The sequence below is a fragment of the Mobula hypostoma genome, chromosome 25 (assembly GCF_963921235.1).
Source record: "Mobula hypostoma chromosome 25, sMobHyp1.1, whole genome shotgun sequence".
Taxonomy (NCBI): Eukaryota; Metazoa; Chordata; class Chondrichthyes; order Myliobatiformes; family Myliobatidae; genus Mobula; species Mobula hypostoma.
The window spans coordinates 32,718,032-32,737,877 of NC_086121.1; the positions used below are offsets into that span (position 1 = coordinate 32,718,032).

General features: G+C 41.6%; 1 protein-coding gene across 15 annotated transcripts in view; it reads left to right on the forward strand.

The window, feature by feature from the left end:
- LOC134337823 (eukaryotic translation initiation factor 4 gamma 3-like) overlaps window positions 1-19,846 on the forward strand; it is a 306,969-nt gene that overhangs the window by 112,364 nt on the left and 174,759 nt on the right. For 2 of the 15 annotated variants that reach the window (XM_063033111.1, XM_063033113.1), the window contains exon 3: window positions 17,458-17,624. The exons of 11 other annotated variants lie outside the window; for them this stretch is intronic. Coding sequence is in view for 2 of the 4 variants with exons in the window: in XM_063033108.1 (XP_062889178.1) it covers window positions 6,358-6,402 (45 nt within the window). In the remaining 2 variants the exon portion in view is untranslated. Of the gene's footprint in view, window positions 1-6,194; window positions 6,403-17,457; window positions 17,625-19,846 lie in introns of those variants that run through there. 2 more of the 15 variants (XM_063033108.1, XM_063033109.1) reach the window with 2 other exon arrangements.

Genomic DNA, 19,846 nt, shown 5'->3' on the forward strand with positions numbered 1-19,846 from the left:
AAATAATAGTAACATATAGTAAAAGCAGGAATGATATGATAAATACACAGCCTATATAAAGTAGAAATACTTTTTCACAATCATTACTGAACTGTTCTCCATAGCGAAAATCTCATGCAAGCACCGTTGGCAGAAAATCTCACGCAAGCGCTGTTGGCAAGAACACTCTCTCCAGTAACCTTTAAGCTATGAAGCTGCCAAATCATACCAAATAACACGTAAAAATACACAGCCTATATAAAGTAGAAATAATGTATGTACAGTGTAGTATCACTTATGGGAATCGGGAAGATAGCTTGCTGAGCACACTGATGATGGTGTGTTAGACTGAGTCGTCGCAGGTTGGATGGTGCAGTGGCCCCCACCCTCCAGGCTGCCAAGCGATACATTGCTGCGAAGCATGCAGGAATGCAGCGGTGGCCGGAATGCACCCAGCACATCTTTAAGAAAAAAGCTGAAATAAACAAGCTAATTAATTAGGTGCCGCCCAACCCGTAATTGGCGGCCCAGATCAGTGCCGATTTCCGATTGCGTCGTCTCTGATCTGGGCCGACAATTACCTGTCGGCAGCACCTAATTAATTAGCATGTTTATTTCGGCTTTTTTCTTAAAGGTGTGCTGTGTGCCTCCTGGCTACCGTTGCATTCTCCGCGAATCGGTATCTGTCCGTGGCCTAGGGGTTGGGGTGGTGGGGCACTAGGGTGTCATCTCGTTGTCTGCTTGATGTCGAAGGTCGAGGTTCGTCATCTGCTGTGGCTGATGTGGAAGGCTTGCTTGACTGCTGAGCCTCGTGCATTTTTCTATCACACAGTTCTTTAATAAGGACTTAAACCATCCTGCAAATATCTCCTAAACCGACGTACCCTTTCAAAATTAAAGTTGTACTTTATCATTACTCATTCGATTTCGATTGTTATCCTTTTTTCTTACAATTGCATCAGCTCTTCATCTGTCAGTTCTTGGTCATGGGATGCCAAAACCTCTTCAACATCATGTTCATCAGCTTCCACAAGCCAAACTCACATTGTCCTTACTTCGTTCACCACGATCGAAACGCTTAATTATGTCTAGTTTTACCATAAGTGTAACACCCTTACGAGCTCTTTCAGGCTTTTCCGATACCATAGAACTCACCTTGCAAACTACCGCTCACAGGCACGTGCTAAAGCAAAGCAGTTCCGAATCTGGGGGAGAGCGGCTGCTCGGGGCGTGCGCTGCCTTTTATTGCGTGCTAAATTTTTTTCTTAACAGTGAAAGCACCTTCTGAAAGTGAAAACAGGGTACTAATGTAGGTCTTTTGTAACAGTAAGGTTTCGTAAAGCGAACGTTCAAAAACCGGGGGACACCTGTACAGTGAATCACATGATAAATATAGAGAAAAAAACTGAGTAACATTAAGTATATATATGTCTACTAAATAGTTAAGTTAAAATTAGTAGAGCAAAATAACAAATAAAGGAGTAGTGATGTATTGTTCATGTATTCAGTGTCTATTTAGAAATAGGATGGCAGAGGGGAAGAAGCTGTTCCTCAATCACGGGGGCTTCTGTACCTCCTTCCTGACAGTAGTGGGGATTGTTTTTGATGGATGCCACCTTCCGATCCTTGAAGATGTCTTGGATACCATAGAGGCTGATACCCATGATAGAGCTGGCTAATTTTACAAGTTTCAGCAACTTACTTTGATCTTTCCATCTTGTGCGCATCTCTTCCTCCCCCCCCCCCCCAAATACCAGAAGGTGATGCAGCCAGTCAGAATGCTCTCCATGGTACATTAGTAGAAGTTTTGAAGTGTTTAGTTGACAAAGCAAATTTCCTCAAATACCTAATGAAATTTACCTGTTGGCTTACCTTATTTACAGCTGCATCAATATGTTGTGTCCAGATTAGATCCTCAGAGATATTGATACCCAGGAATTTGAAATTGCTCACTCTCTCCACTTCTGATCCCCTATGTAGATTGGCTTGTGTTCCCTTGTCTGACCCTTTCTAAAGTCCACAATCAGCTCTTTGGTCTTGCTCAAGTTGAGCGTAAAGTTGTTGCTACGACACCACTCAACTAACTGATATCTCACTTCTGTCTGCCCTTTGTCACCATCTGAAATTCTGTCAACAATGCTTGTATCATCAGCAAATTTATAGATGCTGTTTGTGCTATGCCTAGCCACACAATCATGGGTGTAGAGAGAGTAGAGCAGCGAGCTAAGTACACATCCCTGTGGTGTGCCATTGTTAATTGTCAGTGAGATGGAGATGTCATTTCCAATCTGCAAAATTTGTGGTCTTCTGGTTAGAAAGTCGAGGATCCAGCTGCAGAGAGAGGTACAGAGGCCTGACCTAGTTTCTGTAGCTTTTGAAGCAGGAGTGTAGGAATGATGATGTTAAAATGCTGAGCTACAGTCAATAAACAGCATGCTGACATAGGTATTGCACTGTCCAGGTGATCCAAGACTGCATGGAGAGCAATTGAGATTGCGTCTTCTATAGACCTATTGTGGCGATAGGCATATTGCAGTGGATCCAGGTCCTTCCTGACATGGGTGTTGAATCTAGCCATGACCAACCTCTCAAAGTATTTCATCACCATAGATGTAAGCACTACTGGACGATGCTCACGCTGTTCTTCTTAGGCACTGATATAATTGTCGCCCTTTTGAAGCCGGTGGAAACTTATCACTGTAGAAGTGAAAGTGCCTTTGAATACTCCCACCAGTTGGGTGGCATAGGTTTTCAGAGCTTTACAAGGTATTCCTTCAGACCCTGCTGCCATGCGAGAGTTCACCCTCTTGAAAGACAGCCTGATGTCGGCCTATGACAGTGGTCCTCAACCTCCGGGCCGTGGACCAATACATTGCTGCGAAGAATGCAGCGGTGGCCGGAACGCACCCAGCACATCTTTAAGAAAAAAGCCGAAATAAACAAGCTAATTAATTAGGTGCAGCCCAGCACGTAAATGTTGTCCCAGATCAGAGGCAATGCAATCAGCAATTGCCTCTGATCTGGGCTGACATTTACGTGCCGGGTGGCACCTAATTAATTAGCTTGTTTATTTCGGCTTTTTTCTTAAAGGTGTGCTGGGTGCGTTCCGGCTACCGCTGCAACTCTGCGTGCTTTGCGGCAATGTATCAGTCCACGGCCCGGAGGTTGGGGACCACTGGCCTATGAGACAGAGATCACAGGGTCATCGGATGTTGCAGGGATCCTCATAGCTCTGGATTTATTTTCTCTTTCAAAGCGAGTACAGAAGAGGTTGAACTCGTGTGGTAGTGAAGCATTCACGATGTTGGGTTTTGCTTTGGAAGTAATGGCCTGCAAACCTTGCCAGAGTTGATGTGCATCTGATGTCACCTCCAACCTCTCTCAGAATTGTTTCTTGTTCTTAAAATAGCCCTCTGCAAGTCATACCTGGTTTTCTTATACAGACCTGGATCACCAGACTTTAATGCCACAGATCTAGTCCTCAGCAGACTACATTCCATGGCTTTTGATTTGGGTATGTACAGTAAGCTCTCGTAGGCACACACTCATCCACACAGGTTTTAATGAAGTCGATGACAAATGTGGCATAATCATATAGGCTCGAAGATGACACCCTGAACATGGTCCAGTCCACTGATTCAAAAGCAGTCCTGTAAGTGCTCCAGTGCCTTCCTGGCCCATACCTCTTCAGTCCTCACTACTGGTGCTGCAGTCTTCAGTCTCTTACTATACACGGTGTAAAAGTACAGCCAGGTGATCAGACTTACCAAAGTGTGCGCGTGGAATAGCATGGCAGGCACTCCGAACTTGCTGTAACCGTGGTCAGTGTGTTATTTCCTCTGGTACTATTGGTGATTTGTTGATAATTATTTATGGACTTTTATCGGGCTAGCTTGGTTGAAATCCCCCAAAATGATGGATAAGGCATCAGGATGTGCTATTTCTTGCCTGTTGATTGCATCACTCAGTTTGTCTAGTTTGTAAGGTGACTGACATTAGCCTAAAGTGGAATGTACACCGCTACCAAAAAGATCTTTGAAATATCTTGCACGAGGTAAAATGACCAGCACTTAATTGCAAGGTCTTCCAGGGACGTCACCAACACATTAGAACACTACGAGGGGTTGATCATGAGGTATACACTTCCACCTCTGCTTTTGAGAAACTTGACTGACCTATCTTGGTGATGTACTGTGAACCCATCTATTGAATCACTGTGTCCAGCACGGAAGCAGTTAACCAAGATTCCGTAAAACAAAGGACACATGTGTTCTTAATGTCCATGTGATACAGCACCCTAGCTCTGAGATCATCAGTTGTATTTACCAGATGTACACGTTTACCAACAAGGTAGTTGGTATTGGGAGTTGAAAACCTCATCTGATGCACCATCAGACCAGCACGTCAACTCCGCTTTTGCCAGTGGCTTCTTAAAGGGGTAGTGTGCCGGCCACAATCCAATCCATTTCCATCGTTTTTAAGTAGTGATATATTGTTCACTCGCATTAGAGCTTCTTCACTGATTGTACGCATCGTGGATGCAGTTAATGGTTCTTGTCCGTAGCAGGCTAAAACAAGAATATTTGATGTTTTCCATCATTTTCAATGAGAACTGCCCCCAAAGTGACAATTACGCTGTTATTTCTGCCTTTTGATCTGCACCTCACTGTCTTCTCCTATGGGGGGTGGGGGGTGGTTCTAAAGAATACTTCCAATAGAATGACTGCTCCCTTCCTGATTCTAACTTCCTCTCTTCCTGATTCTAACTTCTTCCCACACTAATTCAATAGATGATCACCCAGCGCATTCCTTCTTTTCACAGTTGTAAAACTATCCTTGATTAGCAATGCCACCCCCCATCTCTTTTAACTCCCTCCCTGTAAGAACTTGAAGCAAATGAAGCCTCGGTTCTTTTAACTTTGAAAACATCCTTGGCCACTTTACAGAAGCATCTTTCAAAAAATGACTGAAGCACATCGGCAAATACTTGGGCAGGTTATCAAAATGATGGACTTTATGCCCAATAGGTACTAAATTAGATCAATTTAGGACGGAAATTCTTTGTCCACTGATAATGGTATGATTAAATTTGGTGATAATCAGGAGGGATAAATTGGAGGAGCATAGATATCCTGTGAAGTCATAGCCTGAAGAGAAATGTAATGAAGAGTAACAATGTACAAATGTGTTTTAAAATCATATTTAACCATGAACCTACACAATTCAGAAAACATGGGTGATGGGTGACAATTACTTTGCTTAGCTGCATAGTTTTGGAAGACTTGAAATTAACCATATAGGTAATTGGGAATGAACTAAATTGTGTAACCAGAACCTAGATAAAGGTGATCTACTATATATGGATTGAGTAATGAATGAAGAGCTGGATAGTTTCGGGGATAGGTTAAAGAGATGAACAAATCAGCTGAGTATTTTGCCCCTTATGCACTGTTTACAAGTGCTTTTATTGTGGACAACTTTGGGCCACCTTCATCATGTATGAAGCAGCATGTTTCACCACTTAAGCAATTAACTGCAAAACTTTAAAGTAGCAGTTTCTAAACCATCATAAAAGAGTGGAACATAAAAGAAAATGAAAAATAAACTTCAGTATTGTCCCATAGAAAAGAATGGAAAAAACATAACTTCAGCATTTTCTCATGCATCAGTTTTGCTTCAGGATGCTCTCCGAATCATTAAATAAATAAGCTTAGTAATTTGTAATAAAGCTGAAATAAATCCATCTACGCCAGAAGGTGGTATATTGTATTCTGTGATGTCTAATCACGCTGAATTTATAATTCAAGTTGAAGTGCTTTGAAAAAAGCTCAATGAAGGATGTAAGCATCTTGCACAGGACAATTGAGTGCATATGACTGTTGATGCTCACATACTTAACACTTTGTGGCTGCATTTATAGTTGAATTGCAGGAGTTGCAAACACTCATTTCTCATCTGCTCTCTTAAGTGTGGTACCGGGCAGGGAAGAAACTGATATTATGTAAGTGCATCAGTTTGCACGAGTTATCAGGCGATTTTGTGCATTTGACCATCCCCTTTAAATCTCCAGTTGATTCTGATTGGACAGAATATAGTCACCTTACTGTGAAATGGGCTTTTACTGGCTCAGTCAGATTTGTGCATAATACTGTAGATGTGGCTCAACGAATTTCAATAGCAAGTCCCATTTTTAATTAAAAAGTGCTCATCACCACCTTAAAAGGAACAAAGCTTTTTTATATATAGCGAATGTTAGCGAAGCCCCTCAGTATTAACATATTTAAAATAGCGTGCATTCATCAGTATGAATTTGATGTGGATGACAAGTGCTTCTGAGCAACCTTATTTTAAAACTGAATTCTCTTTATATAGCATCTGATGCTTCATCTCAATTTATTTTCATGTAGTAAAGAAGTGAAAGAGGTAGGTGGTGATGGGGTGGATTTGAACTGTAATAGTTGTTTATCCTATTTAGTCATCGGGAACAGAAACTGCCTGAATGACTCAGCTGTTTTCAGCATGTGGTATATGATTAATGGGTGTTGGTCTTTGCATGCAGTGCCTTCCACCTCAGAACATTGGTACGTTGGTTTTCGGCCCGAGTTATATTCTAGTCAGTACGAAAGGTTCTTAAAATAACATACTGAATCTTCTGTGCCCTTGCTTTATATACCAGCTACAGTAAATGTAATAGAAAGATGGAAGTAGCCTGTGTTGCAGTTTTTAGTTACAATATTTTTTGCCATCTGTAGTCTAATGAAACACATCTTTTTCAGTCCTTTTTAAAAGCAGCAAGTGTTTTCCTGAGCTGCTTATTTATAGATAAAGGCAAAAGATTTTGTTCACCTTTCTACCTTGAAGATGCTGACTCCCAACATAGTGGGGTACTGTATATCCTTCTCTCCCACCTTACTCTTCATGCCAACAGCCATCTAACTATAGAGGCACAGCAAAAATCAGGTTGACCCTAATGTCATCTGATCTTTGCAAAATGCACTTTTGTATGGGTTAACTGGGTGGTGACAATTTTGATTTGTCTCTCTTCCTTTACCTTTCACCTCTCAATTCTGTTCCTAGCTATCATTGCAATTATTAGTGCAGCTGAGAATAGCACACTAAATACAGGTCGGGATTGAAATTGGGACGTTCCAAAGCGGTTGGATATAACCATTTTGAGCCAAAATATATAAACTTTTCAGAGGTTTTCTGTTTACCGACCTTTAACAGAACTGCAAATATCAAATTCTACGAACAATGTGTTTGGCACTGGTTTTGACATAAACCACATGTTATTATCAGTTATCCATGATTGAATTGAAAGCAGTTAACCTTATGTGCAGCACTTTTAAACTGACCGCATATCTTAATCTGCTTTAAGTAATTTGTTGGATAGCAGATTTAGAAGCAATAACCAAACACTGAAGATCTGAAATTAGAAAATACTGGAAAGGACATATTAAGCAACATCCTTGGGAAGAGAAACTTTAGTTTGTATTTTTTTGCATGGGTACTGTTGGTCATATAGTCCACCTCTGCTCACCGTTGTCCTGAACTTGCCTTTTGTGATCTGGGAAAACTCAGGTGGTTTCAAAGCTATGCAAAGGGACCACATTGAGATACTGTGGGATGTGGACAGAATTAGCCCTGGCTACAAAACTCTGGAAATCATCTACTGAAGGAGGACTTCGTGATATTGCCATGTCAAAACTCATTGTTCAATATTTGACATTTGGAAGCATATAGAAATGTATTTGACCTTATTATCAATGAATATTGAAGTAAAAATATTTTAAATAATCAAAAACATTAATGCAAACAATTTTTAAAAATTAACTTGTCTCTTTTGTCCTGCAGCCCTTTAAAATCCTGATTCAGATGAATTATGGATCCTTCACCAGGTCTAACGTGACACTGGATGCGGGAGCTAATTCACTGTTGTAAATTTGGAGTGTCTTAGTAAGTTGCTGTTTTACTGTAGGACTCCATTGTGAATCCAGAACAGCAACAGAGTTGGAATATTGTAGGGAGAGCATGGCCAGTAAATTTCAATCTTCTAAATTTGCTTGGGTCGCTTGAAATATGCATGGTTGCAGTTGAATGTTAGCAATTCCACGCGGAACTGAAAAAATCTGGGTTTTTGGCTTGACTTCAGTCATTGACCTTTCATTAGATAGGTCTTCATTTAGTGCTTTTCTAAGCAGACCTTGACTCAGAAGCAACTTGTGCAATTAAAGCTGTATGAGGTTTAAATGTACAGATGGTATCTGGGATGCTGGCCCTCTGATATAAAAGGCCTCTGCTCTAGTGTTTACATAGTAATATAGATTATTTTTCTCCATTTTGATTGGTGAATTACAGTACAAAAACAACATTATATTTCCAAGTTAAGATTGTGTATAACTTGGTGGTGGGGTTGTCTTAAGTAGTAAGTTTTCTGTTGTGGTGTTGAAGAACCCTGGGTGGGTTACTGCAGTGCATTTTGTAGGTGGTGAAAACTGCTGCTGTATTCTGTGAAGGTAATGACTTTGCCTTGAATTGTGGTGTTCAGCAAATAGTGTAGAACTAAAATAAATGTTTTCAACCAGCAGTTAGCAAAGATTATATTCCATCACACTCCTAATGTGCAGAAAAGCTCTGAGAGTTGGGAATTGACGCAGTTGGCACAGAATATCCAATCATAACCTCTTTTGCCTATTTACCTCAGTGGTCCAGTTAAATTTTTGTCTGTCAGTGACCTTGCTTATTGACATTTATCACTCTAATTCTGAATGTTATTGAGAATTTACTGCATGGAGATATTCATTCTGAAGAATTGCAGTAGAAATTAACACCATCCAATCATCCACCCCTTTGACATTCATTGAGGAAAAGGTCAGTTATGATTAATCTGAAAGTGACTGAACATAAAACACTGAGATCACCATCCGTATTCTTGTGCCTTAAATGAATGGCTTCCAACAACCACTGTTTCTTGTAATAGTTGCATTTTATGCCAGTGATGCATTTACCATTTGATACCCATAAATTTCAATGTTGTTAGAGCTTCCTTTTTGATATACTTTGTCAAAAGCTGTCCTAATGTCAAGGGCAGTCACTGGCCTCAATTTTGGACTTAAGACCTTTTGTTCTCCTTTTGAAAGAAGGCTGTATTGAGGTTTCAAGGCGAGTGGTTCTGGGCAAATCTTGATACTTGGTGAGTTTGACTATAATATTTCAAAGTCAATTAATAGTCAGATTAGTCTTGACCTGACGTGTTCCCAAACTAGCAGCTACATCCTTCAGCGTTGAACTATCAACAGTGATACTACAAAGCTATTCTTGAATATGAATATTGATCAATCTTTTTCTGTTCCGGTTAATCTAGAGAACCAGAAGGATTTTATTGGTTCAAAGTGACATTTATTAATAAATGCTAATAGGTGACTCATTAAATTATCATTCAAAGAAGCAGAAAATAATTTAAAAGCCTATTGGAGTGGACTTTTATCTTGAATAGAGTATAATAAACTGGTCCTGGAGAACATACATTGTAGAGTTGACAGAATAATAATCGACACAAAGGATTTAATTATAAGGTGATTTAACACCAGCTAGTATTATAATCTGAATTTTGTGGGGTAATTTGATGAAACTTTCCAAATATTCTACCTGAGGAAGGAATACCTTGAGGATGAGCTGTGCGAGAATTGGACCAATCAGGAGTGAGAGTGGAAACATGTGCATGGAGTCAGAGAAGGTAGCGGAGGTACTTTATGAATACTTCAATATTCACCAGTGAAAAGGACCTTGGTAATCGTGGAGATGACTTCTGTGGACTGAAACACTTGATTGTACAGACATTAAGGAAGAGGATGTGCTGGAGCTATTGAAATTTATTAACAGATAAGTCACAGGGACTGACGAAATATACCCCAGGCTTTTGTTGGAAGCGAGGGAGCAGATTACTGAGCCTCTGGCGATGATCTTTGCATCATCAATAGGAACGGGAGTAGTACCAGGGGACTGGAAGGTCTCAAACATTGTTCTCTTGTTCAAGAAAAGGAGTAGAGATAACCCAGAAAATTATAGATCAGTGAGTCTTGCTTCAGTGGTGGGCAAGTTGTTGGAGAAGATTCTGAGAGGTAGGATTTAGAACATTTGGAGAGACATAATCTGATTAGGGGTAGTCAGCATGGCTTTGTCAGGGGCAGGTCATGCCTTGCAAACCTGATTGAATTCTTTGAGGATGTAACAAAACACATTGATGAGATTCAGCAGTGGACGTAGTGTACATGGATTTCAGAAAGGCATTTGATAAGGTTCCCCATGCGAGGCTCATTCAGAAAGTAATGAGGAATGGGATCCAAGTAGACCTTGTTTTGCGGATCCAGAATTGGCTTGACCATAGAAGGCAAAGGGTGATTGTGAATGGTTTGTATTCTGCACGGAGGATAGTGACCAGTGGTGTTAGTAAGGTGGGTTAGTAAGTTTGCTAATGACACACAATTTGGGAGTGTTGCAGATAGTCTGGAAGTTTTCAGAGGTTACAGCATGACATCGATAGGATGCAGAACTGGGCTGAGAAGTGACCGATGGAGTTCAGCCCAGATAAGTGTGAAGTGGTTCATTTCGGTAGGTCAAATTTGAAGACAGAATATAATATAAATGGTAAGACTCTTGGCAGTGTGGAGGATCAGCGGGATCTTGGGCTACATATCCACAGAACCCTCAAAGCTGCTGTGCAGGTTGACACTGTTGTTAAGAAGGCGATTGATGTGTTGGCCTTCATCAACCATGGGACTGAGTTCAAGAGCCATGAGGTAATGTTACAGCTATATAAGACCTTGGTTACTCCTCACTGGGAGTACCATGTTCAGTTCTGATCACCTCACTACAGGAAGGATGGGATACTATAGAGAGAGTGCAGACATGGTTTACAAGGATGATGCCTGGATTGGAGAGCATGCCTTATGAGAATAGGTTGAGTGAACTTGGCCTTTTCTCTTTGGAGCAACTGATAATGAGAGGTAAACTGATAAGGTGTACAAGATGATGAGAGGCATTGATTGTGTGGATAGCCAGAGGCCTTTTCCCAGGGCTGAAATGGCTAACATGAGGGGGGCATAGTTTTAAGGTACTTGGAAGTAGGTACACGGGGGATATCAGAGTTAAGTTTTTCACACAAAGAGTGGTCGATGCATGGAATGCACTGCCAGCGAAGGTGGTAGAGGTGGATACAATAGGGTTTTTAAAGAGACTTAGATAGGTACATGGAGCTTAGAAAAATAGAGGGCTATGCGGTAGGGAAATTCTTGGCAGTTTCTAGAGTAGGTTGCATGGTCGGCACAACATTGTCGATTTCTGTTTCTAAGTAGGTCTAATTATTGCCACCTCTTCTAAAATTTCAGCTAGCTTCTTTGGATTGTGGCTAGTTTCTAATGGAATGGTTTGCACTAAGTAAACTATTTTTCTGTGGTTTATTGAAAGATGTTAAGATGTAGTTACGTCGAGTAGTTTAACTTTGAAGATCTGAAAAGTCTGAGGTTTTGAGAACTTGGAAGAAATTTCTGAATGCCTACTCATGGAAGGATATGTATAGAATGCTAAATACATTGTACAATAAACTTGGGTAATTGATTGCCTGGACACAATCCTGCAAATTCAAATTTATTAATTTAGTGTGATGTTGTACCTTCTCAAAAATAACTGCAATCCTTAAATCCTTGTAGTCTTTCTGGGTAGAGTGATCAGAACATAAGAAATGTAATCAAGAATGGTCTACATGGCCCCTCAAGCCTGTTCTGACATTTGGCGTGATCACAACTGATATTTTCCCCTTTGGTCCTACTTTGTATCCCTTGCTTTCTCTCTGATTTTCCAGAAATCTATTCATCTAAACCTTGAATATGTTTAGTAAATAAGAATTCACAGTACCGTGTAATTACAAACTTTCCAAGCCTTTTGTTAAGGAGAGCCAAAAGCAACCAATCTCAGGCTGACTTTCAACGAATAGTTGTTCCTGTCATCGTCTAGAATGTTCTTCATTAAAATAGCCATGCTCTGTTGATTTTTTTACTCCATAGTTAGCTGAAAAAAGATTTATTCTATCTCCTGGCTCAGGGTCTCATCAGTAGTTATAGGTGAGCAAACACAATAATTGGCGAAGAGGTTCTGTATTAAATCAACTGGCAATTTCAGCAGAAGACTTGTGCACAGTCCTACAACAGCAACAAACTTAATTTGAAGCGGCACAACTGAAGTTAATTGCAAACTTGACCAGCAGTTACCAGTGAGTCCACCAACATCATGTAAAACACTGAGCAGAACTCGTGTGAGTCAGTTGTTGCTTGTGTTACCATCTTCAAATATGATGCCATTTCTGGAGTTATGTTTGATTCCTGGTTCAGATGTTATGAGGATATCTTTCGGGTTGAGTTTGCCAGTAAATATGACTCATGGAAGACACTCATCTTTCTCCAAAAATTGGATACTGCTGAACATGTGCGTTATGTCAAGAACCTTCATGACCTATCATTTGAAGAAACTGTCCAACAGCTAACAAGTGCTTTTGGAGAGCTGCCTCCTGTCTTCAGTGTCAAAAACTTGTCAAAGACGAAGTCTTCATCTGATGAAATCAAACACTTCATCACATATGCCGGTGTTGTCAATCATGAATGTGAAAAGTTTAGGTTGGGTAACATGACTGAACCACAGAACATCAGACTTCTATTTGTGTACTTTAGACACCTAGTGATGAACATATTTGCAAAAGGCTCCTGGCCAGACTGGAGCAAGACCTTGATATGACTCAACAAGCTGTCACTTAAGAATGTCAGATGTCAGTGTTCAATCAACCCGAGGATATGTGGAAGCCTACCTACTGGTCAGGTAGCTCAACTACATACCATCGAATGGTGGGAACTTCGATTATTTTTAGATTATGAGGATACGCAGTCCTCTTTTATTGTCATTTAGTAATGCATGCGTTAAGAAATGGTAAAATGTTTTTCCAGAATGAGATCCCAGAAACACATGACAAACCGACTTAAAAACTAACAAAAACCACATAATTATAACATATAGTTACACAGTGCAAAGCAATACCGTAATTTGATGAAGAAGACCATGGGCACGGTAAAAAAAAGTCTCAAAGTCTCTCGAAAGTCCCATCATCTCATGCAGACAGTGAACCTCCAGCGCTGCCAACTTGCTGATGCAGCATACTGGAAGCATCCGACCACAGTGCGACTCCGAGTCCGTCCGGAAAACTCCGAGCCTCCGACCGGCTTTCTGACACCGAGCACCATCTCTGCCGAGCGCTTTGACCCCGGCCCCGGCAACAGGCAATAGGCAAAGCCGAGGATTTGGGGCCTTCCCCTCCGGAGATTCTCGATCGCACAGTAGCAGCGGCAGCGAAGCAGGCATTTCAGAAGTTTCTCCAGGTGTTCCGTGCTTCTCACAGCTGTCTCCATCAAATCCGGATTGTGCACAGCCCCCTACGGTACTCATTTGCCGCGCGTGCTGCGTCACACCGCTATCTTCTCCTCCCTCCAACTTTTCGTACCAATTTCTGTCTGGTCTTACTCAGTTTTGGCAGGCAGCTTCCACATCAGTTTTTTGATAACAGAAATGTAGACTCTTGCAGCCTCTCTCCCAGGCTTATGAAACTACTCATCACCCCAGTCCTCAGAGCCTAGTGGCCAGTGGCACTATGAAGCCTTTGCCCAGCCCAAGCCACGCCACTACATCAAACCTGCCTCCACAGATCACCCAGCATCAAGTTCTTCAGTGAGCAGATGCCCTGTAAATTATGTGTAACATGCTGTAGGGTTTCACTGCTGTGTAACATGCTGAAAGGTTTCATTAATAATGTAATGGTTTCTCAGTTTGGGTTATGACAAGAGATAACGGGATTTGGAATGCTGCTGTTCTTTCTTGTGAGCTGGAAGAGAGATTTTCGCCGTCTTTTGCCGGGGAGAGATGAGAGAAGACATGAATGGAGAGAGCTGGTAGACTGCTGCACAGGGTGGATTTGGAGCAAGGGTCCAAAGGGCAGCGACGATCAGAGGAGATCGATGGTGGACGATCGACTTAATAGTGAGCTCCAACATTGCGCAACAGACTGTTTAGTAAGATTGGGCCCTTTTTTTGTTTTTGTTGTTTCTTTACTAACTATATAGTCAAAGTAAGAATTATAAAGCTTAATCGTTTTAATTGCATATTGTGTACTGTTTGTTATTTTGGGGTACTGATTTGTAATGGGACCTATCGCGCAATATCCACTCAAACGAGATTTCTTAAGTTTGGCTGGGCCAGGGGCTATCACCTCCTATATTAAGCCGCTAGCCAAAGCGGGAGTTACGTATGAAAGGATCCCTGTATCTTTTACCACAAGAATGGTAGGGCCATCAACTTTTGGAATGACATCACTGCTGCCGCCTCCTAACCCATCTTGGAATGCTGTCGCAGGGCTTGGCACTGGTGTAGCTTACTCCCAGCACTACTTGCATCCCAGTTGTGAGGAAACAACCAAAGAAATTGGAAGAAATTCCACCTGCTACTCCAGAGGTTTTTCAAGTGAGAAAGTCAGCCTGGGATTGGTTGTTTTTGGCTCATCATAACATCTTCTCTTGAATTTCATACGTAATACTTCTGGCCATTTGGAATAGACATCAACCAGGATGACACTGGGCCAACAAAATCAATACGTACTCAATTCCAAGGTCTGGTAGCCTGACACTATGGTTGTGGATCAGCTCTAGTTGGATTCTTTGTTGCCATGACATTTTGGGAAGGGGTTGAGGTAATTGCTGATGCAGTCATTTAATGTCCAGGAGATGCTACTTAACAGCTGAGGGAGCAGGTGAGGAGGAGGAGGGATTGACTGTTGATCCTTTGGTACAGCATAAAAAGGGGGGTGGCAGCTCATTGAAATCTGCAGTCTGACCTCTATCCAGTGCCTCAAGAAAAGTATCTAATTTCTTGCTTACTTGGTGTTATTTTGTCATGAGCTCAGTGTTTCCATTACCTTTGGCATGCAGTGTGGCTAGCTTGTATTCTCTTTGTCTGCTCATTGCACTCTCTTTCATGCGGGAATTCATTGGTACCGAATCAAAATCAAATTTAATAACACTGACATATGTTATGAAGTTTGTTGTTTTGCAGGAATACTTCACAATACATAGTAATAAGAACTATAAATTACTATAATATATATTATTTATTTATTTATTTATTCGTTCATTCGTTCATGGGTTCATTATCCATTCAGAAATCTGATGGATGTGAAGAAGCTGTTTATAAAATGATGAAACGATGCCTCTTCAGTCTCCTGCATCTCCTCTGATGGTAGAGCGCAATATCCCAGGTGATCAAGATCCTTAATGATTGTTGCTGCCTTTTTGAGTCATCGCCTTTTGAAAGTGTTGGATAGGCTAGTACCCATGATGGAGTTGGCTGACCTTATAACTTTCTGCAGCTTTTTCCAATCCTGTGCAGCGGTTCAACTATACCAGACGGTGATGGAACCTGTTAAATGCTCTTCATGATACATCTGTAGAAACTTGCTAGAGTCTTTGATGTTGTGCCTTTCTTGTACTTGCATTAACATGTTAGTCCCAGGGTAGATCCTCAGATGTTGACACCCAGGAACTTGAAACTGCTCGCCCTTTTCACTTCTGATCCCTCGATCAGGACTGGTATGTATTCCCTCAACTTACCCTCCCTGCAGTCCACAATCAGTTCCTTGACCTTACTAATGTTAAGTGCAAGGTTGTTGCTGCAACACTACCCAAACAACTGATCAGTCTCGCTCCCGTACACCACCTTGTCTCCATCTGAAATTCTACCAACAATACCTGTGTCGTCAGCAGATTTATAGATGCTGTTTGATCTGTGTCTAACTTCACAGTTGTGGATGTAGAGAACGTAGAGCAATAAACTAAGCTTGCATCTTTGAGGTGCGCCAATGTTGATTATCAGCAAGGAGGAGATAATGTTTCACCGACTGGTCTCCCAGTGAGGAAGTCAAGGATCCAGCTGCAGAAAGAGGTACAGAGGCCTGCGTTTTGGAGCTTTTTGATTCAAACTGAGGGATTAAGTGTGTTGAATGCTGAGCTGTAGTTGATAAACAGCAGCCTGACATAAGTATTATTACTGCCCAGGTGATTCAAGGCTGACTGGAGAGCCAGTGAGATTGCATCCACTGTAGTCCTATAGTGGCAATAGGCAAATTACTCTGGGTCCAGGTCCTTGGTTAAGCTGGAGTTTATTCTAGCCATGACCAACTCTCAAATCACTTCGTCAAAGTAGATGTAAGTACTACTGGGCAATAGTCATTGAGACAGCTCGCCCTGCACTTCTTGGGAACTGATATCATTGTCACAATTTTGAAGCCAGTAAGAACCTCTGACAGCAACAGTGAGAGATTGAGAGGTATCCCTGAACACTGCTGTTGGTTGGTTGGCACAGGTTTTTAGAGCTCTGCCATCTGAGCCTGTCGACTTGTGAGTATTCACCCTCTTAAAAAAGGTTCTGACGTTGGTGTCCGAGACAGATATCCCAGGGTCACTGATGCTATAGGGGATTCATATAGATTTAATTTTATTCTCCCTTTCAAAACATGCATAAAAGTCATTGAGCTCACCTGGGATTAAAATATCACTGCCATTTATGATGTTGGGTTTCACTTAGTAGGAATTAATGGCTTGAAAATGCTGTCAGAGTTGGTGTACAACTGATTCCGTCTCTAACCTTAACCAGAATTACTTTTTCACTCTTAGGATAGCTTTCTGTAGGTTGTACCTGGACTACTTGTGAGTTCTGGATCACTGGTCTTGAATGCCACGGATCTAACCCTCATGAGACTATGAAACTCCTAGTTCATCCATTGTCTTTGATTTGGATATATCCAGTATGTTCTGGAAGACACACACTTATCCATACAGGTTTTGATAAAGTTGGTGATAATTGACATATTCAGCTTTCAAGGTGAATTCTTGAATTTTGACCAGTCCACCAACTCAAAGCAGCCTTGTACGCACTCCTCTCCCCCCCCCCCCACCCCAACCATATCTTCTTGGTTGTCAACACTCGTACTGCTGTCTTTAGTCTCTGTCTATATGCTGGGTGCAGAAGTACAGCCAGGAGACCAGAAGCATACTGCACCTCCTCTGCCTTTAAACGATTGAGCTGTCCTGTCTTTATATGGTGAAGCTGCATCTGAAATGGTGGGATGGTGGGGGATAGCCATGTTTTCATGGAGCAAAGTACACATCAGTCCCTGATCTCCCTCTGATACAACAGTTTTGCTCTGAGCTCTTCAGTTTTATTTTCCAGAGACTGTAGATTTGCCAGGAGAATAGTCAGGAGTTGGGGGTCTTAAAGCCTCTGCATTTCAATCTTACTTGCAGCCCAGCATATTTTCCTCACTTCCGTTTCTTAAAGGGAAACCGTACTCCTGACCTGAGTCTACTATCCAGATTGCTTCTAATTTTGCAGGTTCCAGCAATGCTTGTGCGCTTTGGCTCTTGACTGATGGAAGAGTAACTTTGGGTACAGACATCTTAGGCTTGGGTAACAACGGAGATACTGCAAATTTTGCTGCAGGCATGACATGCTCATGAATGGAGTGGTTGTGTTAGTATTTCTCCCAGAAGCTACAGCAGGTAGGATATCTGCTTCTCGTTCTTCATAGATATAAGCATTGATTGTAGGGTCTTAGCCTTTGTGTATATCTTTGCAATTTGGAGCTTTCAACAAATCATTTAGCGATGTTTATTGTACATCTCCTCTCTGCCAAAGTGCCTTCCAGTCCATCGTTGCTTTGTGCTGGACTGTGAAATGATATCAGTTATTTCTGCAAGGAAATGGCAGTCATGTTTAGTTTATCATCTTCAAACACTTCATTCAGTTCTGCCATTAGGTCTGGATTAACATTATCAACATATCACTCCCTTCCTCATCAAGGTCCTTCATGCACAGAGAAGTCATTTTTCAATAGTCCCTCGTTAGGAGTGGAGGTTTTCCCTTTGGGTTTCCTTTAAACAGCTGGCTTTTGTCCTGTAATTATCACCAGTTTGGCTTCTAAGTCAGCATAATTTTCAGTGTTATTCACATACGATCACCATACGATTACAACCTGGTTGAGCAGAACCGTATCAACGCAGTTTCCAGTGGACCACGCATCATCACTCAGCAGGTCTCCAAGTGGCCAGCCACTGTGGTGAGTGGCATTATGCAAGAAACTGTCAAACAAGAACCACATTTGCGGTAAATACCACTGGCATGGTCACAAAGAAGGCTTTTGCCACTCTTCACTGTCTTCAAGGCCAGTGAAAACAAGAGCAAGAGGTTTCAAAAAACGTAAAAATCTGCAAGGAGGTTAATAACCACACTTAAATTTGGTTTCACCAACTAAGCTGCCAACTACTTGCGTTCGGCAGCTCCAGTAGTCATCATCAAGAAAGCCAGCGGTACAGTTAGGTAGTTTATAGACTTCTCAACTGATCTCAATACGAATTCAGAAGACACAACTGTACCCATTACTGGTACCGGTAAATATCTTTGCCAATTGAATGGTGGTCGCTGTTCTGCAAAGTTGGCCTTGGCTGAAGTCTACCTCCAGGTAGAAGTGGCACAAAATTCACAGGACCTCCTCACCATTACAATGTATAATGGATTGTTTTCCCTTTCTCCGTGTCTTTTCAGGGTAAAGGCAGCTCCTTCAATTTTTCAGCTGCTTATGGGCACCATGCTGACTTAGGCTACGTCTACACTATGCCGGATAATTTTGAAAATGCAGGTTTCGAGTAAAAAGGACAGACATCCACACTAAGCATTTTTCAAAATCTCTCCATCCACATTAGGTGGATATTTGGGCAAATCTCCTCCTACTGGGCATGCACAGGACACACAGAAAACAAGCGAAGAGGAAACAGTATACTTGGTGCGCGTTTGTCCAGTTACAGAGTAGAAAAACTTGAAAGGAATTGCTCTTGGCTCTCGCGCGGGAGGACTTAAAACTAAAAAAAAAATAAATACTGGAGCGTATGGAGGCAACTGACGGGGAGTTCACGGACAGTATGACCCGGCTGATGACGAACATTGAAAAACTGACCAACTCTGTTGCATTAATAAAGCACCTTGTTAAATGTATAAAACATGCCTGTTTTCTTTTATTTTCATACAATGTTACATTAGGCTGTTATACATCTATTGTCAGAGAAGTACTTGCATAAATAGATAAACCACCTTCATACAAGCAAGGACAGAAAATGGGGCAAAGTTTATTCAGTAAGCTATGGGTCAAAGTATTTGGTGAGTACATTTCTAACTCTTCTGGCTTCAGTCTCGCTGCCGTCTGTTCTGAAATTGTTAGGTTTTGTGGGGGGTTGCGTTCAAGAAAACAACGAAATGCCGCTCTGCGACCATCTATTCCGGCTCGTCATGACAGTGTTTTTAAATAGTCAGAAAAGCTCACTTTACAATTTAACTGTCACGCCATTCACACCGACTGTGTGTTATAACAGCCGTCTGGCCGTGCTTGTGCAGTACCAAGCAGAAGCAGAAAAAGCATTGTTGTTGTGGTGTTGTCATGACAGCGTTTTTAAATCTCTCCGTTTACCCCGTACACTCTACAACGAATATTAGACGTTTTCAAATTTTTTCACTCTGGAGACCGTTTCCGCAAATCTCCGTTTTCAGGGGATAAAAATGCTATTTTAGTGCGGACAGAGGGTCAAAACGAAGAGAAAAAGCTTCGTTTTCAAAGTTATCCAGCGTAGTGTGGACGTAGCCTTAGTTGCCTCTTACCTTGACAACATCATTGTGATGGGTAGTGATCAGACAGAACTACAAGAGCACCTGGACCTCGTTTTGAACCAACGAC